The following is a 21,880-nucleotide window of genomic DNA, read 5'->3' as shown; positions in this document are numbered from 1 at the left end:
TAAACTAGACTTTGTATATTTGTTTATCAAAACACCTGACACTGTTAACCTGATCATTTTCTAATGATTTCTCTTCTACTCAGAGTTTAAATTTATGAAAAAATAGACCGCAGATAATTTTGCTTCTTAAACTTCAAACTACCTTACTGTTTTAAAACTCTTTAAAATCCCGGTGACTTTAAAAACCGTTTTCTCTGGTTCCCCGAATTCGAGCCTTACCCAAAGAACTTGAACGCAACATGAATTCTAGGCGGCAGCAGAGACGTATACCTGAAATTGAGGTTGGAGTTGAATTTACCTGAGGTAATTATTAAGTTATTGCATGAAATTTTGTATTACAGCCTGTACATGGATCGAAATAACTTTTTTGTACAAGGTATAAAGTCGTTACTTTTAAACCGCGAAAACATTGGTCAAAAGGACCGAAAGTTACATTAATGTTAAACCTGTTAGGTTTTCAGTCTGGTTTTGCTAAAGCCATCATGTTTTTCGTTATTGCAATTAGCGTGAGTTTTCAGCTAGGATATTAACTAGATAAAATTGTATAAACTGGGGAAAACGCACTATACAAGTGGTATAACCTCTTGAATTTAGTAAATTATATTGTTGCAGACTACATTTGTACCTTAACATCCTTAATGGAAATGCTATCCGTTTCCTTTGTTAGCAAAGAGATTTTTTTTCACGCTGCGAAAAGTGTAATGAAAAACATCACAGATATCTGATATGAACTTTTACAAGTAAACTATAGCACAGACTATAAGATAGTAATTACGCGCTAAAATAATAAGCACGAAGAGACCTTAATCAAAATTTGTCACTCTGCTATATTTCCTGTCAGCTCTGTTGTAAAATGATACCAAGAATAAATGTCCTGCGGTAGGTCTAGGTTGCTATTGCATTTAGAAAGTGGGTACTTTATCTTCTGTATTTTCCAACTCATACATGGATTAACGCTGTAATTCATAATGTGCCAGAGAGCTCGGTAAACGAAATGTTTTATCACAGATATTGTAAATACATATATATAATATATAAGTAAATACTATTTAAGAGTAACCACAAATGTTAAGGGTATCGTGCAAATGGGTTATGTCCTCTGGGGAATACAGTGTATACTAACCTCTCGTCCAATTGATAAACAGTATAGTCTAATGAAACCTACCCGGCAGTAAATTTGACCTTCCTTAAAAATATAATTTACAGTTTTTGGTGAAACTTTTTTAGAGAGGGGTTGATTCAGTTTTATGGTCATTTGAAAGCATTCTGGTGTTTATGTGGCTGTTTTTGTATTGTCTTATACTGAGAGGTGTTTCTAATATTTAGTCTACACTCACTGATAACAACTGATAAAAACAGAACCATTGAAACAACAGTGGACTACTATGGAGGCCCACTAAATATAGCAAATGAAACAAATGTAAAAATTGACATAACAGTAAAATCGGGTTAAGGAAAAAAAATTGTAATTTCAGTGGTGTACACGATTGCTTTCATTGGAGTACAACAAGTAGGAATTTGTCTGCCAGTTGAGAAAATGTTCCAGAAATGTAAAGGCTGAAAATGCAAAAACAGGACACCCCTAGTGTCATGATACCATTTCCTTTAGATGCAGAGCTTATTGACGAGCCATGTGTATGTTTACTGTAATAACAATTAAGTAGTAACAGAAATTGATTTAAGAGATAGTCTAACCATCAGCCACTTTGCTTTTTTCTTTTATTAATGTTAGTGTACTCAACTATACAGGTGTCAGACTAGTATCCTTTTTCTTTTGAACAGACTCATGAGTGACTGTGAGGAGAGAGACTTCTTTTGTGGGTCTTGGATTTTACTTGGGAAGACAAAAAGAAAAAATAACTCCCAAAAGAACAAAAGATGTGTAAAACCTAAAAACAATATTACCATGAAAATAGATGAGAGTTTCAAGAAGAAAAAGAAAAACTCCGAATTCAAAAGAGCAATGGAAGGAAGGAAAGAAAGGAAGCAAAAGAAAACCAATTTGACCGTAGCGTTAGATGACAGTTTTATATTCACACATGATTACTCAGGTGCATCTGAACCTATTGCAAAATCAAAACCTGAATTATCACATCTTTGCTGCACTGAAAAACTAAAGCCTGATCACCTGACTCAAGATTCAAAAAAGGAAATCAAAAGAAAAAAGAGAGTGGTGTTTGATTTATCACAAGGCTACATTCATGTCAAACGCCCTAAATTTGTCTCATCTTCCAAAGAGAATATCCTCTCAGAGAAAGAAGCTGTGCGAGACGGTAAGAGTTGTTCACAGGTCACAGTGACAGGGCACAGCCAGAGCCAACAACATAATAATGACTCTCAAAGCACCAGCGATGATATAAACAGCCAGGACCTTTTTATCACGCAGAAGATGTTCGGGGTATTGCCCTCTGAACCTTCCAGTGGTGAAGCCGTTGACAAAGCTGTTATTAGAAAACCTCAGCCAATCATAAAATCAGAAAACGGGCTGCACTCGTCTAGGGTTCAGATAAAACATCATGAAGGATCAAATACATATCTACAGGACTCTCATTTTCATCCCCATCCCAAAAAGGTAAAAGAACACTCGCAGAGGCCAAGGGCAGTACAGATAGTCCTCACAGAGGAAGAAGAGAGGTTGCATCTAGCACAGCAGAATCCCAAGAAGGAAACTTTTTCTTTCCAGAGACAGATGGAGAAAAACACAAATGTCATGGAGGAGAAAAAAGTTACTGGCCCTGTTCATGTAAAGCCCAGTGTAGTGAATCCTTACCTGGATTACCCAATTGTGGAAAACCCTAACCTGGATGTTGCAAAATCAAAGAAACACACCTATACTTCAAGGCAACAGTCCCCTTCATGTCATCTAAACACAGATGAGCCTTCCCTGCTTCACCAGATGTCAAAAGCAAGCATTTCCACACAGACGGAAAACTTCTTCACCACTGAACTCTCCTCCTATCACAACTTCTGCCAAAAAAGTGGAGTGACTGTATGTTCTGAGAACTTAAAGCCTCTGGATCTGAGTCTGCCACAGAGGGCCAGAAAAGAACGTGGGAGGTGTGAGGTCAAAGATGATGAAGAAAAGTGCAGTGACCAGAAACCATCATCTTTGCCAGACAAGATGAAAGGTAATGTTCACAAAGACCCCAACCTGCATCCAATTTGTTCTTCAGTCATGAAGGATGTAGAGGTAAAGATGGAGCCTTCTGGTCGACATCGATGGTCTGTCAGCGCACAGGTCAAAGGCAAAACAACTCCAAGCCCCCAGTCAGATTCTGAGTCTAAGTCTCCAGAGACAATAACCTCAAGCGAAGACAACAAGCCCCCCTGTTCCACTGGCAAGCTGGACCTGACCCAGGTGATACCACATGATCCTCTGCCCACTGTTCACTGCAGTTACACTGGCCCCTATAGCCACCAAATAGCTTTCATTTTTGTAAATTTTGTCTCTCATAATTTTTTCTTAGAATTCAGTCAGACCTATAGTGGAACAAACATAACAAATACCTAAAAAGGTACATAACAAGTGATGTACAAAATTGCATAAAATCTAATAAGTGTTTCATCACTACACTTAGGGATAAGTCTGGCAATATTCTGTAGTTTATTTTGAGACAATCTTACATACACCGTCCTGCGGTTGTACAGTAAACCCTAGATGGTGTACCAAATGTGTATTACTCTACCACTGAAAAAGTCCCCAAGAAATGCACTACTTCTGTGGAAGGCAAATAGCAGCCAAATCCATATCTGCTACAAAAATATGCTGCACGGCAAAAGCTGAAGTTTTCCTTTTATAGTTTGCATCAGAACTTTTACATGAGTCTTCAGAAATGTTCTTTCGGTAGCACTGTAAATACAAAGCTCATGTAAATCCAAATAAATATTACCGAGTACAGTCTAATTATAATTAACAATTTGCACCTCTAACACAAATAGGTGACAGACATGGGGTGCGGATTAAAAAAAAAGTTTCTATGGCAACAACTTTCTTTGAACCATAAATTAAGCAGACTGCTATTCAACATTTATTGTATGTAGTCTTGTAGTGAAACACAGTACACATATATTTATGTACAGTATTTGAGTAACTTTTATCCTAATTGCTGACCCCTGCACTATTTACACCTCTTTGAATAACATTTGCTAAAACTACAGTGGCTAGCTGTTACAGGAAATTATTGAGCCTTTTTAAATATCGAAATATATATATGTGACCAAAATTTAAAAGGTTCATATCTTTTAAAGGGGCTGAGAACTAGGGTACGAAGGTCAGAATGTATTAAAAGATGGACTAATTGTGTTTTGGTCTGTTCCCTTGTCCTTTAAACTGTTGTGTCTACTACGCAATAGCAAAATGGTCTTTGTGTTAATCAGAACAATTTGCATAAAAGGTAATTAAGGCACTGTTCAGTAACAAAATGACTTTTTGTTTGACTTCAGCTCAAAGTGGTCCAGATGAGACTCAACGAGTCCTTCTTTTTCAAAACAAAAGGAGAGGAAAAGTCCCTCAGACCTGAGTCTCCACTGATGAAACTTGGTCATAGCAGAGAGATGAAAAGCAGGAAGGGCCACTGAGGTCATAAGGAAGGATGGAAAATAAGTTTTCTTGACAGCAGTTAGTGGTTGCCACATTCTACCTTGTTCATGACACAATTCAAATGGAGAATAAGTATCTGGAGCATGAGCACAGTGTTTTAGCAGTCTGGATTGAAGAGTACCATGTATGGGGTTAGCAGGAGAATACAATTCAACTCTGGATGCTAAATTCACAATAAAAGTGGTCCTAGAGAGGTCCTTAAGAGTCTTTGAAGAAAAAGTTTTGATTTTCACACTGTCTGGGGAGTCAGTTCCTTTATGATATACACTCAGTTGGCAGTTTATTAGGTACACCTAGCTTAAACCAATGCAGTCTAATAAAGCAGTCCTGCAATAAATCCTACCTTCATAATGGTTATAATATTCAGTTTATGTTGAAACTGTTTTGAGAAGTGTTAATTCAACTTTATGGTCATTTTGGAGACTGCAGTTTGTTTTGCTGTTGAATTGTACTGAGTTACAAGGGCAGATGTTTCTATTGTTTTGTTCATCAGAATAATAACAGTGAGGTTAGGCTACATAACAGAAACGTCTCTCTGTATAACGCAATACAGTTCAACAGCATTATAAACTATGTCCTCTGAAATTGTCATACAGTTGAACTAACACCTCTCTAAAACTGAACATTATAACCGTAATGAAGGTAGGCTTTATCACAGGACCATTGTATTAGACTGCATTACTTTTAGCTAGGTGTACCTAATAAACTGCAAAGTGAGTGTAAAGTAGACATTGAAATTCCATTCCAAAATGCACCCCTTGAAAATAATGCAAAATTTTTTTTTGTTTAGAGGGCCTCTTTTTATGTTTGTAAATTGCTTGAATTTTCATGTTTCCCTAAAGTTGGTATAGGGTTTTAAGTACTCAGGGTTTATGTGCCAGTTCCTCCTTTTAAATATCAGTTTCAATTGAAGTTAGATTTTTTTCAGAAAACTGCAACGTCAAATTGTAGTTCAGTGCTTCGTCCTTTGTCTGTTCTGTATGAAAATAAATAAATAAATAAGTCGTATCAATTTAAGTTTATTATTGTAGAGGAACAATTGTTTACTTGCCATACAATCTAAAAATTAACAAGTTTACTTGTTAAGATATACTGTGTTTGAGTTTTAACTGTGTGTTTTCCAATTTACAATATTAACCAATATTTTCTAACCATTATTTTTTTATTCATTTCACCTCCACAGCAGTGCAAACAGTATATGTAATTTGCCGCATGGCATACACAAATAAGCTTAAGCTTAATAAATTAAGCATCCATTTCTGCTCAAACAATATCAACTACATCAAAGTACACAGTTAACACAAGATGACTTTGAGCATTCTGCTCTACCAAATGTTCAGGATTTACTGACTGTGACATTTACAAAACTTGTAATCACTGTTTTCTAAGCAAGCAGATTACCACTATTCAAAAGAAAAAAACATTTTTTATCGCTAATTATTGTACACAGCAACACCCTGCGTTAAAAAAAAAAAATCTACCAAATCCTCCCATGGTTACACTCAAAACTGACATATTTTGGCATTAAGTGTTCAGGTTGTTTGTTGCATTCCATTTCCTTTAACCTACTTTGTCCCATTCTACTTCATGTCCTGCAATTTGTCTATTTCTTTGGTATCTCAAGCAAAAAATGTATTACAGCAGTATATTATTCTATTGTTTGTTAAGAAAGCAACAACAGTCCCTGCTATTAAGCCTCATTGTAGCTGTGTTTGAATATGCATATGTGATGTCAAACAATCCATTGTTACCTTTTATTGACCAAATAAAAATGGCTCAGAAATGCAAGGTACAATACCAATAGATGTTTTAATGGTGAAGGTACTGAATGCAGCCAAAACAGCCTAGTTGTGTCTAAAGAGCTTGATCCCCATCCAGCTCCAGAGATGGAAGAAGACATAGACAGGGATGGTCACCGGCAGCAGCAGACTGTAGAAACATAGACTGTTGCTGCTGGTGCAGCCTTGAGGGAAGTTCTCATCCACTGCAGCAGAGTAGAACAAACCAAAGAGGGACACTATTGGGACAAGTCCCACCATCATGGACAAGGAGAACATACTTGCAGATGGGTTTTTATATAGTGTACTGTTGGATTAAATATCAGTGATGTGATTTATTACATGTACTTTTAATCAGGTGGCTAGAATGCAGTATAAGTTCTTACTGGGCAGCAACACAATATGGCATTTGAGCTGAGAAGGATCCAGAAATAATGTCTCATTCAGTCCAACAGCATTTAGGACACCACAGTGGTAAGTCTGTTTTTCTTGGGATGGTTTTGTTGTGATGGTGCTTCTATTATTGTGTTGGTGTGATCGACATGTTTACGTCTTTCTGAATGAGTCTGGCTTCCTGAGGGATCATGTTGGGGATGCCATCAGTGATGGGATAGGCGATGCCAAGCTCCTCATTGATCAGTTCATTGGTCTTAGCGTCATATCTAGGAGGGACAAGATCAACATAATTATTCTGTGATGCACATGGTTCTAAATAATCCTTAGAGGTATTCAAATTAATATATTTTCTCCTGAATGCAGTGTTTACTACAATGAAAGACGAGGGGAAGTTCTTTTGGAGTATGGATACTGAAAGCTGAAGTCATCAGTCAACCCCTGACTGCTGCATGCAGCTACTAGCCAGTAATAATTAGATGTGTCCCATTTGACCATAATAGGTGTTATACCATATTCTGTGACACGATTCAACCATATTGCTACCGCAAAGGTATAATCTATTTTAACAGCAGTTACCAAGAATACTGACTCAGTAGTATTAAGATAGGAAACATTTTGATAACTTAACAGAGGTGGCGACCCCGTTTAGATACGGTAACATAATTTAATAGTCGTTACCTAAAGCTGTGATCACAAAATGTCGACACATCCGCATATTTTGATAGTTGTAATAGAGGAAACTGGTGGTCCGATGTGTGTAATTCAGTTTTCATAGACTCAATATCTCGCTAGATAATATCTTTTCAAGCCATCAGTTGTTGTTTTTTTCAATATTCGACTCTCCCTTTTCAAAATCTGAGCGGTCAGATATTTATGTAACATCAGTTTTGCAGCATTTCCAGTGATCTGGTGATTTGAAAATGAAAAAGAGTGGCCTACCTTTCACTGACTATATTTCACCATAGATTTAGGACCTGCTTCAGTTCTTGTATTGCAGTTGACAGTGTAATTATGAAACTGGTGTTAAAACGATTCAATGTAGGATATAAATCTATGTAAAATATATATACTATACGTTAATGCTTAGCTGTGCGTAGGACGTTGGATGAAGTAATGGTTCATAAATAGCCGTAATTTCAATTTACTACAGTAAAGTCATGACTGCTTCAAAGTCAAATTCAGCTTGCTAGTACTTCCTAAAAAACATGTAGTTTGTCTGTTGTGTGTCTGTCTTACCTCAGTGGCTTCTTGGACAGCGGACATACGAGGAATTCAAGCAGGGAGGTGTCAAAATGCTGCTGCACTTCGTCCTTCACATTCGTAAAGCTCCTGACAAACACGAATGAGGGTGTTACCCTCTGTATAAAAGATGCATGTTTCAAATAGCGGTGAACACACACTTTTTCTGTCACCAATTTACCCAAAACATTCCGAAACATGGCCAAACAGCTAAACAAGACACCCTAACCTCTCCCAACAGGAAGAACCTATTTCACTGTAACCATAATATGAGTACGCTTCCTGTAAACTGAAAACAGTTGTCAATAGTTCCGCATATTGGTTTCTTTAGCAACCCGCTTTCAAAAAAGCACCCATGACCGTTTGAAAAAGACACTAAAACAATATGAATTGCCCTAATTTGATCAGCTAGACTACATTAGTAACTGTATTGCTTCCATCCATTGCTTTCATTAATAAACTGTCCCTTTTATGTGAGTAATATATCCTACAGTATTGTGGTCAATTTTCCCAGAGTATAAAATCACACATACCATATCATTTGAATTAATTGGAAGAAACTAACACAGGCACATATTGTTTCATTGTTTGAACTGCAGTTTCATTTAAGCCCTTTAGTTTTCATGAATATGATTTCCCAGCAGGTTATAGCTACACACATATATAATATATATAATATATAATGCATTCCCCCCATATGGCTGAAGTTATTGCTCTGAGACTTTCTTGGCGGGACGGCAACTTGTTTTGAAAAATGCTTCTAGCTGTAATATATCCCACTGCTCAGTAAAAGACCTGCTAATATAGTTTTTCTTTTGCTTTTCCTTTCTGCTTTAACAGTGGTGTAACCCTGTAGCTGTGTTCAAGCCAAAATGTACTGCATTGTAGCAAAAATGATTGAGTGACACAAACAATACGCTTTTGTCTTACAGATAAGGCAACAGTAAACACTTAATCACAGCATGGCCTGAAAAACACTGTTATTTGCTGCAGACCAACATCACATATTTATCTTAACACATAAGTAGGATCATACTAAAGCCAATTGCAGGCAAAAAAGTAATAAATTTTTAAAGTCTTTTCTTTTTATATGGTGAGCCAAAGACATACAGGAACTTTTGTGTTTTGTTCCAGAAGTAAGAAAACTTAATTAAAAATCACTGTGATATTTGTAATAACAAACTGGCTGTCAGAAGACATGAGTCGAGGCTATCTCTTAATGGCTGAAACGAAAACTGGATAGGGAGGGCAGAACGGCGTACTGTGTACAAGCTTATACGTCACCATGGCTTGCAGTTACATATAGTTAAACAAAATCTAATTTTAACACTATTACAATCAGTTTAGCTAATTTAAAAGGGATTACACATGGTTTCTGTATATACAGTATCTACTGTATATACAGAAACAATGTATTACCTATTTGTACCAGTTCGTTAAGAAGTGAAGATCCACAAACACAGCAAAAGTAGCTCAATTATTATTTAAATGAATGACTACAAGGCTAGCATTGGGGTAACTAACTTAAAAAATGGGTGAACTCTCCACATTCAGAATAACTGGATGTTTTCCATGTTCTTTACAGTCTTGTCAAAATATTGTGAATACAACACAAAGAAACCAACAGTTGCGATAATGTATTTTGTGCACTGCCACATTAGTAAAATTTCCTGGAAGCTGCAGCTTTTTGTATGCTAATAAATTAATTGTTGTGTAATTCTATTTAAATTGCTATAATTAATATTAGCAACGAGTTCACGGGTAATTATCACCCAATTCAGGAGGCACCTTTATGCTGTGTTCATGTCATATGGGATGGTTGGTAGAGATTGGAAAAATTCCCATGTTAATGACTTGCAAGCATTCATGTCATCTGGTAACTCAAGACCAATATTTGATTACAGGAGTTGTCGTGTGAGAATGAAAAATCCTGGGCATTGACAACACCATATCCCTTAAATAAGAGTTTAATTATTAATTATTAATTATGAAAAATCTCAGATAAACCTGCTGTATGGTGCCTACCCTGCATCAAACAGCAGGCAGACAATGTTATCAACCAGCTAATGAACATAGTAGAGCATTTAGCAGCTAGCCTGAAGACATATTTTTCTCTGTAGCTGGTGGAGACAACAGAGCTAGAAAGAGAGTAGTCATCACTACTCTACACACACACAGCATTAGAATAAAAAATTGTAAATACAATGTATTCTTGAGTTACCTACATATGGCCTGCAAGAACTAGAAATGAGAATCTTTATGAGAATTGATGTCATTTAATTCTGAGTTTGAGTTCTGATCATTTCCTTGCTGAGTATAGGCTTTATCCAGTTAGAAACAGGATATTATGCTTTTTGTCCTAACAGAACAGCTTTCATTTCCATGGTGGAATATTGCTGATTTAGCTTTTGATGCTTAATCTCATAATTAGATCCTCCAGGACTTCCTTCTCCTCCTGCCTTTCTTGTCTCCCATGCACCCGTAACCCTCCTCTTTCTTGCCCTTTCCTCCTCTTTCTGCATCACTATCTTCTCAAAGTTTCTACTTTTCTTACCCCCCCTTTTTTTCCCGCTTCCTCCCTTCTCCCTCCCTCCCTCTTCCATTCAACACATTCCACTTTCAGCAAAGATAAAAATCTAAGCTCTTGCTAACACACACGATTGATGGACAGACACAGATCCAATGAACCGTTGCCCTTCATTTGGGCCTCTGGGGTCACCTGGCAACAATATTAACGAAGTGCAACCTTCAATTAAATCTCAGTGGTTACTCACACAGAAGCATGAGCCAGTGAGTGATTGACACTGTATCATTACTGCTCCCTTCAAGGCCCCAGATTGCCTCACAGGCTTTAATCACTCAACCACCGTTTAGTGCCGTGGATGTGTGTGTTTATTACTGTGCATGCTCATGGCTCATGGGATGTGCTAGGTTTACAGTGCCTTTAATGTTTGATTCTGCGACTTCTTTATGTGGTTTTCATGGTAAATCACCCAAACAATACTGGTGCAGGGTTTCAGCTTTAATGATAATTCATCCATAGAAGCGCTTTATTGCTTACAGAGACAAAGCACAAAGCTGTTTTGTTGCATGGCCATACTTAGAAGGCACTACATTAAAGGATGGATTCCTCTTAAGTGAGGATGCATCCTCTCTATAATGTATCTATTAAACGAGGGGGAGGCAGCAGAGGAAAACTGAATTTAAGAGAGGGAAGGAAGATGTCTGAGCGAAGAGGAGTGAGAGGAAGAGGGAGGGGCAGCAGAGAGGATAATGACAGGGGCAGAGGGAATTAGTTGGACTGGGAGAAAGAGTTTCCAGCCAACATTTCTGTGGGCTGATGAGAGAGTAGGATGTTGCCTGGAGGTGATATTACTGCATCCTCAGAGGTTGTGAGGCTGTAGATGCCCACACATCTGCCCCTAAAGCTGCACTTCAATACTTTTATGTAAACAATTGATCAAATTACTACGTGTAATATGTAAGGTGCCACTTGTAGTGACAAACTCTGCAGTTATTCTCAGCTCTAAGGAGCATCTTAACATCTTTCAGCTCATTGTATTTTTTTTTTGGGCATCAACTTTACTGTTTAGGTTCAGTCTCCCTGCTGTCACCCAGCTGCAGTTGGCAGCTGTTTTCAACGAAAATTTCAGATAAACCAGCTGTTAGTGACTAGTTGGTGACTAGCTGGTGAAGAAAGATGAACATCAGTTAAATAATCCTAATGTTGCTCTTTGTCTGCTGGATGTATAAATAGGAAACTGTTTGCTAATAAATTTCCTATATCAACTTTAAGACGCTATTATGTCAATATTGTGTTCATAGCCTTTTTTGCAGCTGCCACTTGGCCTAAAAAAGTGTTTACATTTTGCTGATAATGAGTACTTTTACTTGTAATATTTTGAAAGCAGGGCATTTACTCATAATCAAGTATTTCTTGAATTATGCCATTGCTATTTTACTTACATATCTGAATACTTCTTTCATCACTGGTCTTTAATATACGATACTATATGTCTATATGCCGGTTGCTAATGCACTATGTGAGGACAGACATGTCTTTGTGTGCTAAACCAAACCCTGTAGTGTTAATCATGTTGACCAGTGACTGAATATTCATTGTTAGCAGAGATGAAAAGAGACAGTTACACAGGACAATTTTTTCCATTGTCATTTTATACTGTTAGTACTTATAAATATCCAGTTTAAATACAGTAATAAAATAACTCGGACATTTTCATGACTGCATACATTAACAGCTTCTCAACAACTGAGATACTTTTAAAAATTCAGGATCTACAAACCTGAGTCACAAAAAAAAACAAAAAACAGGAGATCAACAGAAAGTGTGGTAACAGATGCTACACAGTAGCCGTTAGAAGACACAGTTCCAATCCTCCACAAGTTACCAATGCTTTATCACTGTGTTAGTGGTATCTCAGTGGGCTGTGATTGATAACAGCCAGATTAATAATTGACTGGTTCATTCTGTTTTTGTGTTAAATTATTGATAGATTGTTGATGGCGGGGATTTTGAATAACTGGGAGATTGATATACAGAAGTTATGATTAATAAAGCTTTATGACAGTGTGTAACTTTTGGAGATCTGTAAATGTAGAGCAAATTATTTAGCAGTACTATATGCAAGTATCAAATCAGCAAAAGTTAAATTTACTCATACATAAAACATACATCCAGACACTCCAACACTTTACAACCTTAAACATCCCAACTAAATGCCTAACCTTAACCCTTACCCTAACCCTAACGTAAACCTAATTCTAACCCTGACCGTAATCATAACCCTAAAACCAAGCCTTAACCCTCAAAAAGCGGTCTTTACTCATGGGGACCTCCATTTTTTTCCCCACAGAGACACGAGTCTGGGACATAGAAACAAGCCCACACACACACACACACACACACACACACACACACACACACACACACACACACACACACACACACACACACACACAACAGTGTATTTACTGGTTTCACTGCTCAAGGATGCAGCAGCAGAATGTTAAAGGAATAATCCTTTCCTGGATGCTTGTCCATGGTTAGATACTATCCATTCCTGTTATGTATATAATTTTGCACATTCATTCTGTACAATTCATGGGTGATGTGCTACATTTCCCATAATAGCTTTTAAATGCTGCATCAAAGGAGCTTGACTGTATTGCAGCTGTCTAGGTGGAGAATGCAATGACACTTGGGTTCAATTTAACGGGCCACCTCCTAAGAAGAAGTGTCCTTCGGAGAACTGAAGGCTAGCAGGCTGAACCTGTATATCCTCCTGAAATTAGATGATTGAGGATTCATCAAAGTGTCACTGGAAAATCTGCTCCCGAACAGGGTCTGTCCTTAACATCTCATGAAGGCAGAAATTTCGAGTTTACCACCCAAAAGTTCCACTCAAACAGCCAACAAAGCAGGATGATACCAGAGTTCATAAGCTGTAAAGGATAACTTGTTTAATTACAAATTGTTTCAATCAGTTGTGATAACATTTCACTCACCAAAGCTGAGATCTGAGAACACGACAACATAGCTAATAAGAAATCTAATGGGGCAAGAAACATGAGTGGTCTGGTGATCAGCTGTTTAAAAGCTAAGAGTGTAGCCAAATTATCCAAAACACTTAGTTTGGAGGTAAAACTTAAAGTACACACAGTTTAAAGATGGTCTGTAGAGTTTACAATATTAGCAAAACTGATTTTTCTTAAAAGTCTGAAACCAGCATTGTTAACATTCATTTTTACTAGTTTGCAGACCTCTTCTTTTCTGCCCTTGCCAGTGCATTGCTGCATATCTTGCTTCCATCTGTAGATCAGTGTAATGGTATGAAACCGTTGTCAGGCTTTTGTATTGTGTCACCCACATGCACCTGTGACCACATTAATAGAAAAAACAGCATAGTGCTAGTAGAGGTCAAAAACTCTACAGGAAACCTTTAAATGTCGGTAATAATCCCTCATTGAATAGGAAATATGTGTGCCCTCACATCTCACGTAAGTACGTAGGTGAAAGTTGAAACAGTAAGTCGGTTTGCAAACTGTGAAGAATGTTTACAACAGATAGTTTGGTGAGTAATTTTACCATTTTCTTGTGTTTCCTGTTTCATAAAGTTAGACTAAATGTTTGTTTAAAACTTGGATGATCATCTCATTTCTCATATTTCATTCCCTGTCAGACTTCTTTTAAGAGATGTAGCCATGTTGTAGCCTGATGAGTAGCTTTTTCTTTTCACTTAATTCATTCAGTCCCATGCTATATTCATCTGAGCTAATTTCCTATTGGGAAGGGCTGGGGCTTTGTTTTGTTTGCCCAAACCGAACCAGTGACGTTAGAGAGTGACTTATCAGTGTTATACATGTCGTGTTTAGTTAACATGAAATATACTGTATTGGTTGCTAGGAGCAGATAATGTTTTTGAAATCCTGAAAAGAAATATTTTGATTTCACAGTTTATAATTTCAGTTCATGGACTTACAAAAACCTTTAGAAGGAGCACCTATCTCATCCACACCTTTTGCCATTTTTCTTTCACTATTTTTTGTTAATGTAGCATGTTAGCTAGCTATCTACGTTGGAAGATGACATCCCCATTCTTAATCCTACAAAGCTCTGATTGGTTGACTGTTTCAACTGGCAGAAACATAAGTCAATGGGCACACCAGACCTATTTGAATGGCTGAACAAATCTGAGATGGGGTCAGCAATTCAGAGATCGGAAACCAGGCTAGCTGTGTTCCAGACCTCAGCAATTAATTGGTGCATACACTATTATTATTGATAGAAAGGGTTGGCCAAAACTACAAAAATAAAGACCAGGTAAAAAAAAAAGATAAGGTTGATAAGATATCCATAAATAGTCAAATTTCTCCATCATAAATTGTGCAATTGATTGGCGTTCTACCTGTAGCAAGGAACAATATGTTCAGCCTACTGATCAGGACAAACAGTGCGTGGCCTTCATTGTTACAGTTGAAATTATTGGCACCTCTGAGTTTTTTAAGTACAGAATTTAGAATATCTTTACAAATAAATGCAAATAGGGCTCCATGGGCAAAGGCCAAGGAGGAAACCACCACTGAAAGAAAGTCACAAAAAGGCAAGACTAATGTTTGCAAAAATTTTCATAGATAAGCCACAGTATTTTTGGCATAACTTTCTATGGAGAGATGAACAAAGTAGAGCTTTTTGGGCATTCAGTGCATCAGTTTTTTTTTTTTTATAGGCAACAGAATAAAGCCCATTAGGAAAAAACACCCTACCTAAGATAAATCATGGTGGAGGTTCTAACATGCTGTGGGGGCTCTTTGCTGCCCCTGGTACTGGAGGCATTGGACGTGTCAAAGGATTGATGAAATCAGAAGATTACCAAGGCATTTTAGATGTAAATGTGTTACCCAGGGTCAGAAAACTAGGTTTGAGCCAAAGGTTTTGGGTCTCTCAGCAGGACAACAACCTAAAGCAAACTTTCAGCTGAAAAGGAAAAGATGGACTGTTTTAAACTGGCCAGCAATGAGTCCTGACTTAAATTCCAATGAAAACCTTAAAAACTTGAATGCATAGCAATGGAAGAGTGGCAAAAACTACCAGCAGACAGGTGCAAGAAGCTTCTAGATGGCTACAAGAAACGTTTAGAGGCTGCCATTGTTGCCAAAGGTTCTGCAACCAAGTATTAGTAAAGGGTACCAATAATTGTGTCTGGGGTACATTTTGTGTTTGTATTATTTCACTATTATGCCAGTTGTGTTTTTTAAATTTTCTTTTGTTTAGTAAACTTGGACATTTTATTTAAATATATTTAGGTTATACAAAATTAGTTGATTTGCATTTCTGATCATATTCTAAATTCTTTACTTGAAATTCCAGGGTGCCAATAATTTCAATCAGGACGGTATAGTTTGTAATAGCCTTTTCATAACTTTACTTATTTGTAAAAGGGGCAATCTGTAATTATTTTAGTTTAAAACATTCAAAAATTAACTAAGATTGTAAAAAGAAGAAATAACAGTTTTGACGTTATGTCAAAGACGTCTATGTATGAGTTGCAGAGATTTCTACTGAAGTTAATGGGATTGCACACATATAACGTGTTTTTCTTTAAGGTTGATTTTTTAATTTTTTTAAGCTATATATCTAAAAATTTTACAAAGCAAATTAATATAACAGGGATTTAGTACAAGCTATTACTTTGCTATTACATAACTGCCTGTGTATGTGGCTTTGAAACAACATTTTGTGAGATAAAATTTAAAGAAAAAAAATTAAATTAATACACAAAATTTGAAATTTTGTAGTTTCTTTAAATATTCAGAAAAGTATTTTTCTTGGGTGGTTGATTTTGGTGGCTTGTCAGAATTTCCTTTTTAAGTGAAGTTCTTTTGTGGGAATTTTGGACTCATGACCTCAGTAATTCGAAAATCCTGGTCCCAGGTCCAGCATGAACAGTTTCAACATCATTTTCACTGCCCAGGTTTGCTTAAAATAAATTATTGTTACATGAGCCAGAGTCGTATTATGTGCTGGTGTTACAAGAGCTAGCAGAAAGTCTAAAATCTTCTTTTCCGGATGCTCTGTCTCTGATCCCACAAATCTGACACCGGCCAACCACAGCTCTGCTTCTGCTCTAAATTAATTACAAAGCACACTCTGACATTTCTGAGGGATAGAGTTTCTTCAATGTTGAGGCTTCTGTCATTCTCAATGTGCACCGCACAATCCAAGAAGGCTAGGCTATTTTCACTGACATCCTCACGAGTCAACTTGATGTTGCTTTCCACTGCATTGATGTGTTCAGTGAAGGATTCTACTTGATGGGTTTTCATTTTGACCCAGGTGTCATCTACATACCTAAACCAGTGGCTTGGTGGCAGCTGCTGGAAAAGAGGTCAGGGCTCTGCTCTCTACTTCTTCCGTGTAGAGATTAGCCACTATTGGTGACACAGGGGAGCCCATGGCACAGCCGTGCTTCTGTCTGTAGAAACCTTCACTGAATTGGAAATAGGTGGTAGTCAGCCAGAGGTCAAGCAAGGCGGATATGTGGTCAGGTTGTTCTGTTGGGTTATGTCGGCGTGTTCGTTGATTTGGGAAGAGAGTCCAGGAGATAAGTTATTTCTCAGTTTAGCAATCTATTACAAACCAGAGAATCAAGTCGAACATGTAGATGGATCTTTTCCATTCAGAAAACCACAGTCTGCAAGCAGTTCGCTGTAGCCAACTTCATAGAAGAGAGTGCCTGACTTAGCACTACACAGGTTTTTCAAACGGAATGTACATCTATCTGATTGTTCAAGAACGTTGGGGAGGCGCGGTGGCTTAGGGTTAGCACTCCCTTGGCTGGCAGATAAGTTGGTCCCTCCTTTCTTCCCCAGGCTTCCACCAGTCACGAGAGACAGTGCCCTAAACAGGAAGAAACCCTGCACTCCCTCACGTGTAGCTCGTTCTGAATGTTTTGTTTTTGTCTTATCCATCTGACATGACCCAGTATGGGTGTAGTGCAAAATATTGTTGTATATGATGTTCTTTCCGTATCTATCTCTTTGCACAACAGAAGGAGTTCTTACATGAGTAATCAGATATCGCTTTTATGTTTTTGGAATGGTGTCCATCAACTGTCCTCCTTAAGACATCGCCTACGGAATGGCCTGTTTAGGCCAATGCCTTTTTACGTACATACAGTAAACTCTGTGTGCAAACAGCATTTATCTTTGGTATGCTCTTTATATTCACATGATTAATAGAAACAGCTAGATCTAACAAATCCCGTCTTTTACACCTTTTAAGGTGTAAACCCACGCCCAGTAGCAGTTCTTGACTACGACAACTATTCTGACCTTCAGCCCCAGGTACAGGTCATCCGTTGTGACCTGGAGTTTTAGAACCTTCTTACTAACAGGTCAGTGAGTCAGTTAAACTACACTGTCAGCCTCACTGTCCTCCCTAAGCTCAGTAAGAGCCCAACATGCCGGCCTTCTTTGTCCCTTGACTCTTCGGCTTCCCTCTCTTCATCTGACTCTACTCTGAAGTTGAACTGGGGCATTTGGTAAGGGGGAGGATTTGCGTCTTTCGTCAAGGCAGTGGTAATTAGGCGATTTATCAGTGATCTGAGACAAGGGATACAGCAACAACCACAGCAAACCAAAATAGATAAAAAACATCCAATAGAAATAAGTAAGGATGCGATAATGGCTTTATATTTACCAAAAAAGTGGTCAAACCATCCCCCTAGGGGATCATCAATGCCTAAGTTTTCTGCTAGTTCACGAGACAAGGAGGTAAGTCCAGCTAAGGCCATATTGATGCTATCATCGCGGGCGGTGTTATTGGGAATGAAAATACAACAAAAATCTCCAAAGATTTTACAAACCCCTCCTTTTTCAGCTAGCAACATATCCAATACCATCCGATTTTGCCAAGACATGAGAGACATGAGCCCTAGTTGCTCTTTTATGCCTTTTACAGCATCCATTGTGTAATTGACAAACATCTGCTGGTTGTAGTAAATGTAATTAATCCAATCAACATTTTTGTTAACTGTCACAAAAAATAATAGATTCAAAACCTGCAGCTACTTGGTTTCTGGCCTTAAATTCATCGGGCACTCCTCTGGGAACCCCTACAGCAGCTATGTATACATGTGAATCACAGGATCCCCCAGGGTTTTGGGGGCACCTCTCTTCCCACAGTATGGGGGGAGTTAGGGTCTATTATACAGACTGTTAGCGTCCACTTGGAGTATTTGGAAGGGCATAAGCAGCTGAACAATTGTGCAGGTTTCACTCCTTACCATGGGTAGGAGAGACCGTAACTTATTGTCTCCACATAACAACCATAAATCAGCTCGTGAGGTATTTTCGTTAAGGAAGGCTGAGGATGAGTAAATACCGTATTAGTGGCTATATTCACAGCAGCTGAACAATAGGTTCCTGGTAATTTACCTACCCTAAGGCTGCCACCAGTTCTCAAAAAGCAAGTGTAGTTCCCTGCATAGACATTTATTGGTGGTGGAGTATCTGGGCCAGCCGTGGGAGGATAAAGGAGAGCTAGAGTTTTAAATCTATCCTCGGTGGGCGGGTTTGCTGTCCTAAACGTTCTATAACACATTTCAGTCCAGAGGGGTCATTATCATTATTCAGCCTAAAAGGTACGGTTCCCAAAATGGGTCTGGTCTTAGCACATTCCACACAGACAGTTTTTCCAGTGGTTAGAGCCGTATACCTTACCCACTCCAGCCGTTCATTCCTTTCATTGTAACCAATTTCTATGGCTAATTTGCTCTCATATGTTATATTAGTTAGATATTTAATTACATGACTGCCCAGGGAGTTGAGTGGATTCGGCATCCGGACAGTGCTGCCAGAGGCGGGAGTTGCTGAGAGGTCTGTTGAGTTTGCTTTTTGAAGTGGGATCTCTTTTATCTCTATGAAAAAATGGCCAATTGGATCGTTTCCAGCAATGTCAGCCCCTATGGCAAACAGTCTCTTATCTGCGTCCTGGTGGTTGATTAAAGTTAGCAAGGGTTTGTTACAAGTTGTGCTAGGTGAGCAACAGAACTGGCTTTCTTAATTACTATCAATCTTTGGAGTCTAGGTTATCATTTCAATTCATCCCATAGCTGTAATCAACCCCTCTGGTCCATAGGGCTTGGGACCACTGGCCACACTTCCTGCCTGATCGAGTGTTTTGATATACCATACATATGTACTTGTCTGACCCAGTATGTTTTGAAGCCCATGATTTATCCCCGCAGTTGCCACCCACTAAGGTACAGAAATCTACTTCTACAGTGGCAGTATGTCCCTTATAGAATGTTATGTTAATAGCTGGATATATGCTCCAGTCCAGGGGCGATCCACTTGCGTGGAGCCCTTACCCATCCAACCTCTACTGGAGGATCCAAAGGCACGGTTTGGTCTGGGTTTTGCTGGAGGGATTGTAGGGGGCGCGATTTTACCATTAATTTGGTCAGTTCTTTTGGGGCTATAAGTCCCACCACAAGATGGGGAGTACTATAATCAGTGTCATTACTACAAGGAAACATAAAGTTCCCTCATGCCACAGGGGCCAGGCTTTCTAAATAGATATGGACGTCCTCATGGGTTGGACATGTTGTGACAGGGCGTGTAATTTGAGTCAAATTTGACCTGCATCTTTTGGGCCCTTATCAGTTTCTTCCAAATCAGTTCTAACCTCCGCTAATGTGCGTGAGGGTGGTGGGGAAGGTACACAATGTGTCAGGTGGTGCCAATTTGCTCAAGCTTTACCTTTTACCTGGACTGCATGAGAGGTAACCTACGTAACCTTATAGGGTCCTGTCCACCTGGGTTCCAGCCACTTCCTTTTATGGACTTTCACTCGTACCCAGTCCCTTACCTGTACTGCTGGAGTCTCGGTGGGAGTTGTGTCAGGCTCGGCCAGCTGCACCTGTTTAGACAAAACTCGAGTCAAATTAGTCAGGGCAGTCGCATTCATCACAGCTCACCTGCCAAACATCCAGAGAGGGCATATGACCTCCCTCCCTGGGTGGTCCGGGCATAGACCTGCATGTCAGCAACTCACGAGGTGTCAAATGCATCTTTGTACCAGGTGAGGTTCTCATTGACATGAGTGCGAGGGGTAGCGCATCCACCCAAGTCAGTTTCGTGCCATAGCAGATTTTCGCTATTTTTCGTTTCAGGGTTTTATTTGCCCTTTCCACTAAGCCCTGGGACGCAGGATGGTATACAGCTCCAAAACGGTGAGTTATGCCTAATGCCTTTTCTACTTCAACTAACTCTTTGTTACTGAAGTGAGACCCGTTGTCTGAGCATATGCTCCTTGGAACTCCATATCTGGGTATGAGCTCATTCCTTATCCATTTCACCACTGTTTTTCCTGACTCGTTCCTACAGGGAATAGCCTCTACCCATTTGGTAAACCTATCTACCATCACCAGTGGGTACGGTTACCCTCATGTCTGTGAAATCAATTGTGATGTCCTGGAATGGAGCTTCGGGCACTGGGAATCTTCCCATCGGACATTTGTACGCTTGCCTGGGGTTGTGTTCATTGCTGGTGTGACAGTTAGTAACATAGTTGTCCACCAGGGTGGTCATGTGTGGGTGCCAACAGTTTGTTTCAATGTTTCTTTGCGTCCTTTTCTTGTCTTCGTGTGAGGGGCCATGTGCCTGCTTTAGAAGCACGGGGCAGAGTTTAGCAAGTGCAACCAACCTTCCATCATGTGATCTCCACAATCCGTCCTTCTGTTTTGCTCCCCTTCTGCTCCATTCACTTTGTTCATAGACTCCTGCTCGTTCTTATATTTGACTGATGTCAGTTTCAGTCAACACAGGTATTTGCGCTTCTGTTGCGACCATCTGTCTTGGTGTGTATCCACCAGCTTTCTTTGCAGCAGAATCAGCGGCATCATTCCCTTCTGCTACACTGGTGTCTATTTGTTGGTGTCCCTTGCACTTCATTACTGCCACTGCTGCTGGTAGGTTCACTGCTTGCACTAACTTTTCTAGTTGTGCTCGATGTTTTACTGGAGTGTTGGCAGTTGTTAAGAAGTTTCTTCTAACCCATTGCAGGCCGTCAACATGGACTGCTCCATGTCCATATGCCGAGTCATAGATGTTCACCCTCTTTCCTTCAGCCAGCTCTAGCGCTTTTGTTAGGGCAATTATTTCAGCTAGCTGGGCTGAGGTTGGGGTATGATCCCCTGATATCTGGTGGTATGTTTTCTAGTGATGGGATCTTGTTCTACTACAACATAAGAGGCAACGTTTCCGTTCTCTCCCCTGTAGCAGCATCCATCCGTGAACAGGGTCAAGTCTGGGTCTTGTTGGGGATCAGCTTCCAGATCCGCTC

General features: G+C 39.0%; 3 protein-coding genes across 3 annotated transcripts; 1 reads left to right on the top strand and 2 right to left on the bottom strand.

The window, feature by feature from the left end:
• The first annotated feature begins 258 nt into the window (after positions 1–258).
• Positions 259–4,924, top strand: LOC120793409. The gene is made up of 3 exons (XM_040133480.1): positions 259–303; positions 1,783–3,358; positions 4,444–4,924. The coding sequence occupies exons 2-3, from the start codon at positions 1,787–1,789 to the stop codon at positions 4,576–4,578; spliced, it is 1,707 nt and encodes a 568-aa protein (XP_039989414.1). The 5' UTR covers positions 259–303; positions 1,783–1,786; the 3' UTR covers positions 4,579–4,924.
• Positions 4,925–5,741: 817 nt separating this feature from the next.
• LOC120792708 (phosphatidylinositol N-acetylglucosaminyltransferase subunit Y-like) lies at positions 5,742–6,687 on the bottom strand. The gene has a single exon (XM_040131966.1). The coding sequence runs from the start codon at positions 6,655–6,657 to the stop codon at positions 6,445–6,447; it is 213 nt and encodes a 70-aa protein (XP_039987900.1). The 5' UTR covers positions 6,658–6,687; the 3' UTR covers positions 5,742–6,444.
• Positions 6,686–8,289, bottom strand: LOC120792707 (protein preY, mitochondrial-like). Its single transcript, XM_040131965.1, has 2 exons — positions 8,011–8,289; positions 6,686–7,040 (listed from the first exon to the last, which is right to left on the bottom strand). Exons 1-2 carry the CDS (start codon positions 8,211–8,213, stop codon positions 6,899–6,901), a joined length of 345 nt encoding a protein of 114 aa, XP_039987899.1. The 5' UTR covers positions 8,214–8,289; the 3' UTR covers positions 6,686–6,898.
• Between the last annotated feature and the right edge of the window lie 13,591 nt (positions 8,290–21,880).

This window comes from Xiphias gladius, chromosome 8 (assembly GCF_016859285.1).
Source record: "Xiphias gladius isolate SHS-SW01 ecotype Sanya breed wild chromosome 8, ASM1685928v1, whole genome shotgun sequence".
NCBI classification, from domain to species: domain Eukaryota; kingdom Metazoa; phylum Chordata; class Actinopteri; order Istiophoriformes; family Xiphiidae; genus Xiphias; species Xiphias gladius.
The sequence above is the reverse complement of the archived record's forward strand: the minus strand, read 5'-3'. Positions and strand labels throughout refer to the sequence as shown.

Bases quoted from the DNA above. Each gene is read 5' to 3' on its own strand.
- LOC120793409 (XM_040133480.1), top strand. From the start codon at position 1,787: ATGAGTGACTGTGAGGAGAGAGACTTCTTTTGTGGGTCTTGGATTTTA. The intron at 3,359-4,443 runs GTGATACCACAT...GTTTGACTTCAG, and splicing joins GCAAGCTGGACCTGACCCAG to CTCAAAGTGGTCCAGATGAG.
- LOC120792708 (XM_040131966.1), bottom strand. From the start codon at position 6,657: ATGTTCTCCTTGTCCATGATGGTGGGACTTGTCCCAATAGTGTCCCTC.
- LOC120792707 (XM_040131965.1), bottom strand. From the start codon at position 8,213: ATGTTTCGGAATGTTTTGGGTAAATTGGTGACAGAAAAAGTGTGTGTT. The intron at 7,041-8,010 runs GTAAGACAGACA...TGTCCCTCCTAG, and splicing joins CTGTCCAAGAAGCCACTGAG to ATATGACGCTAAGACCAATG.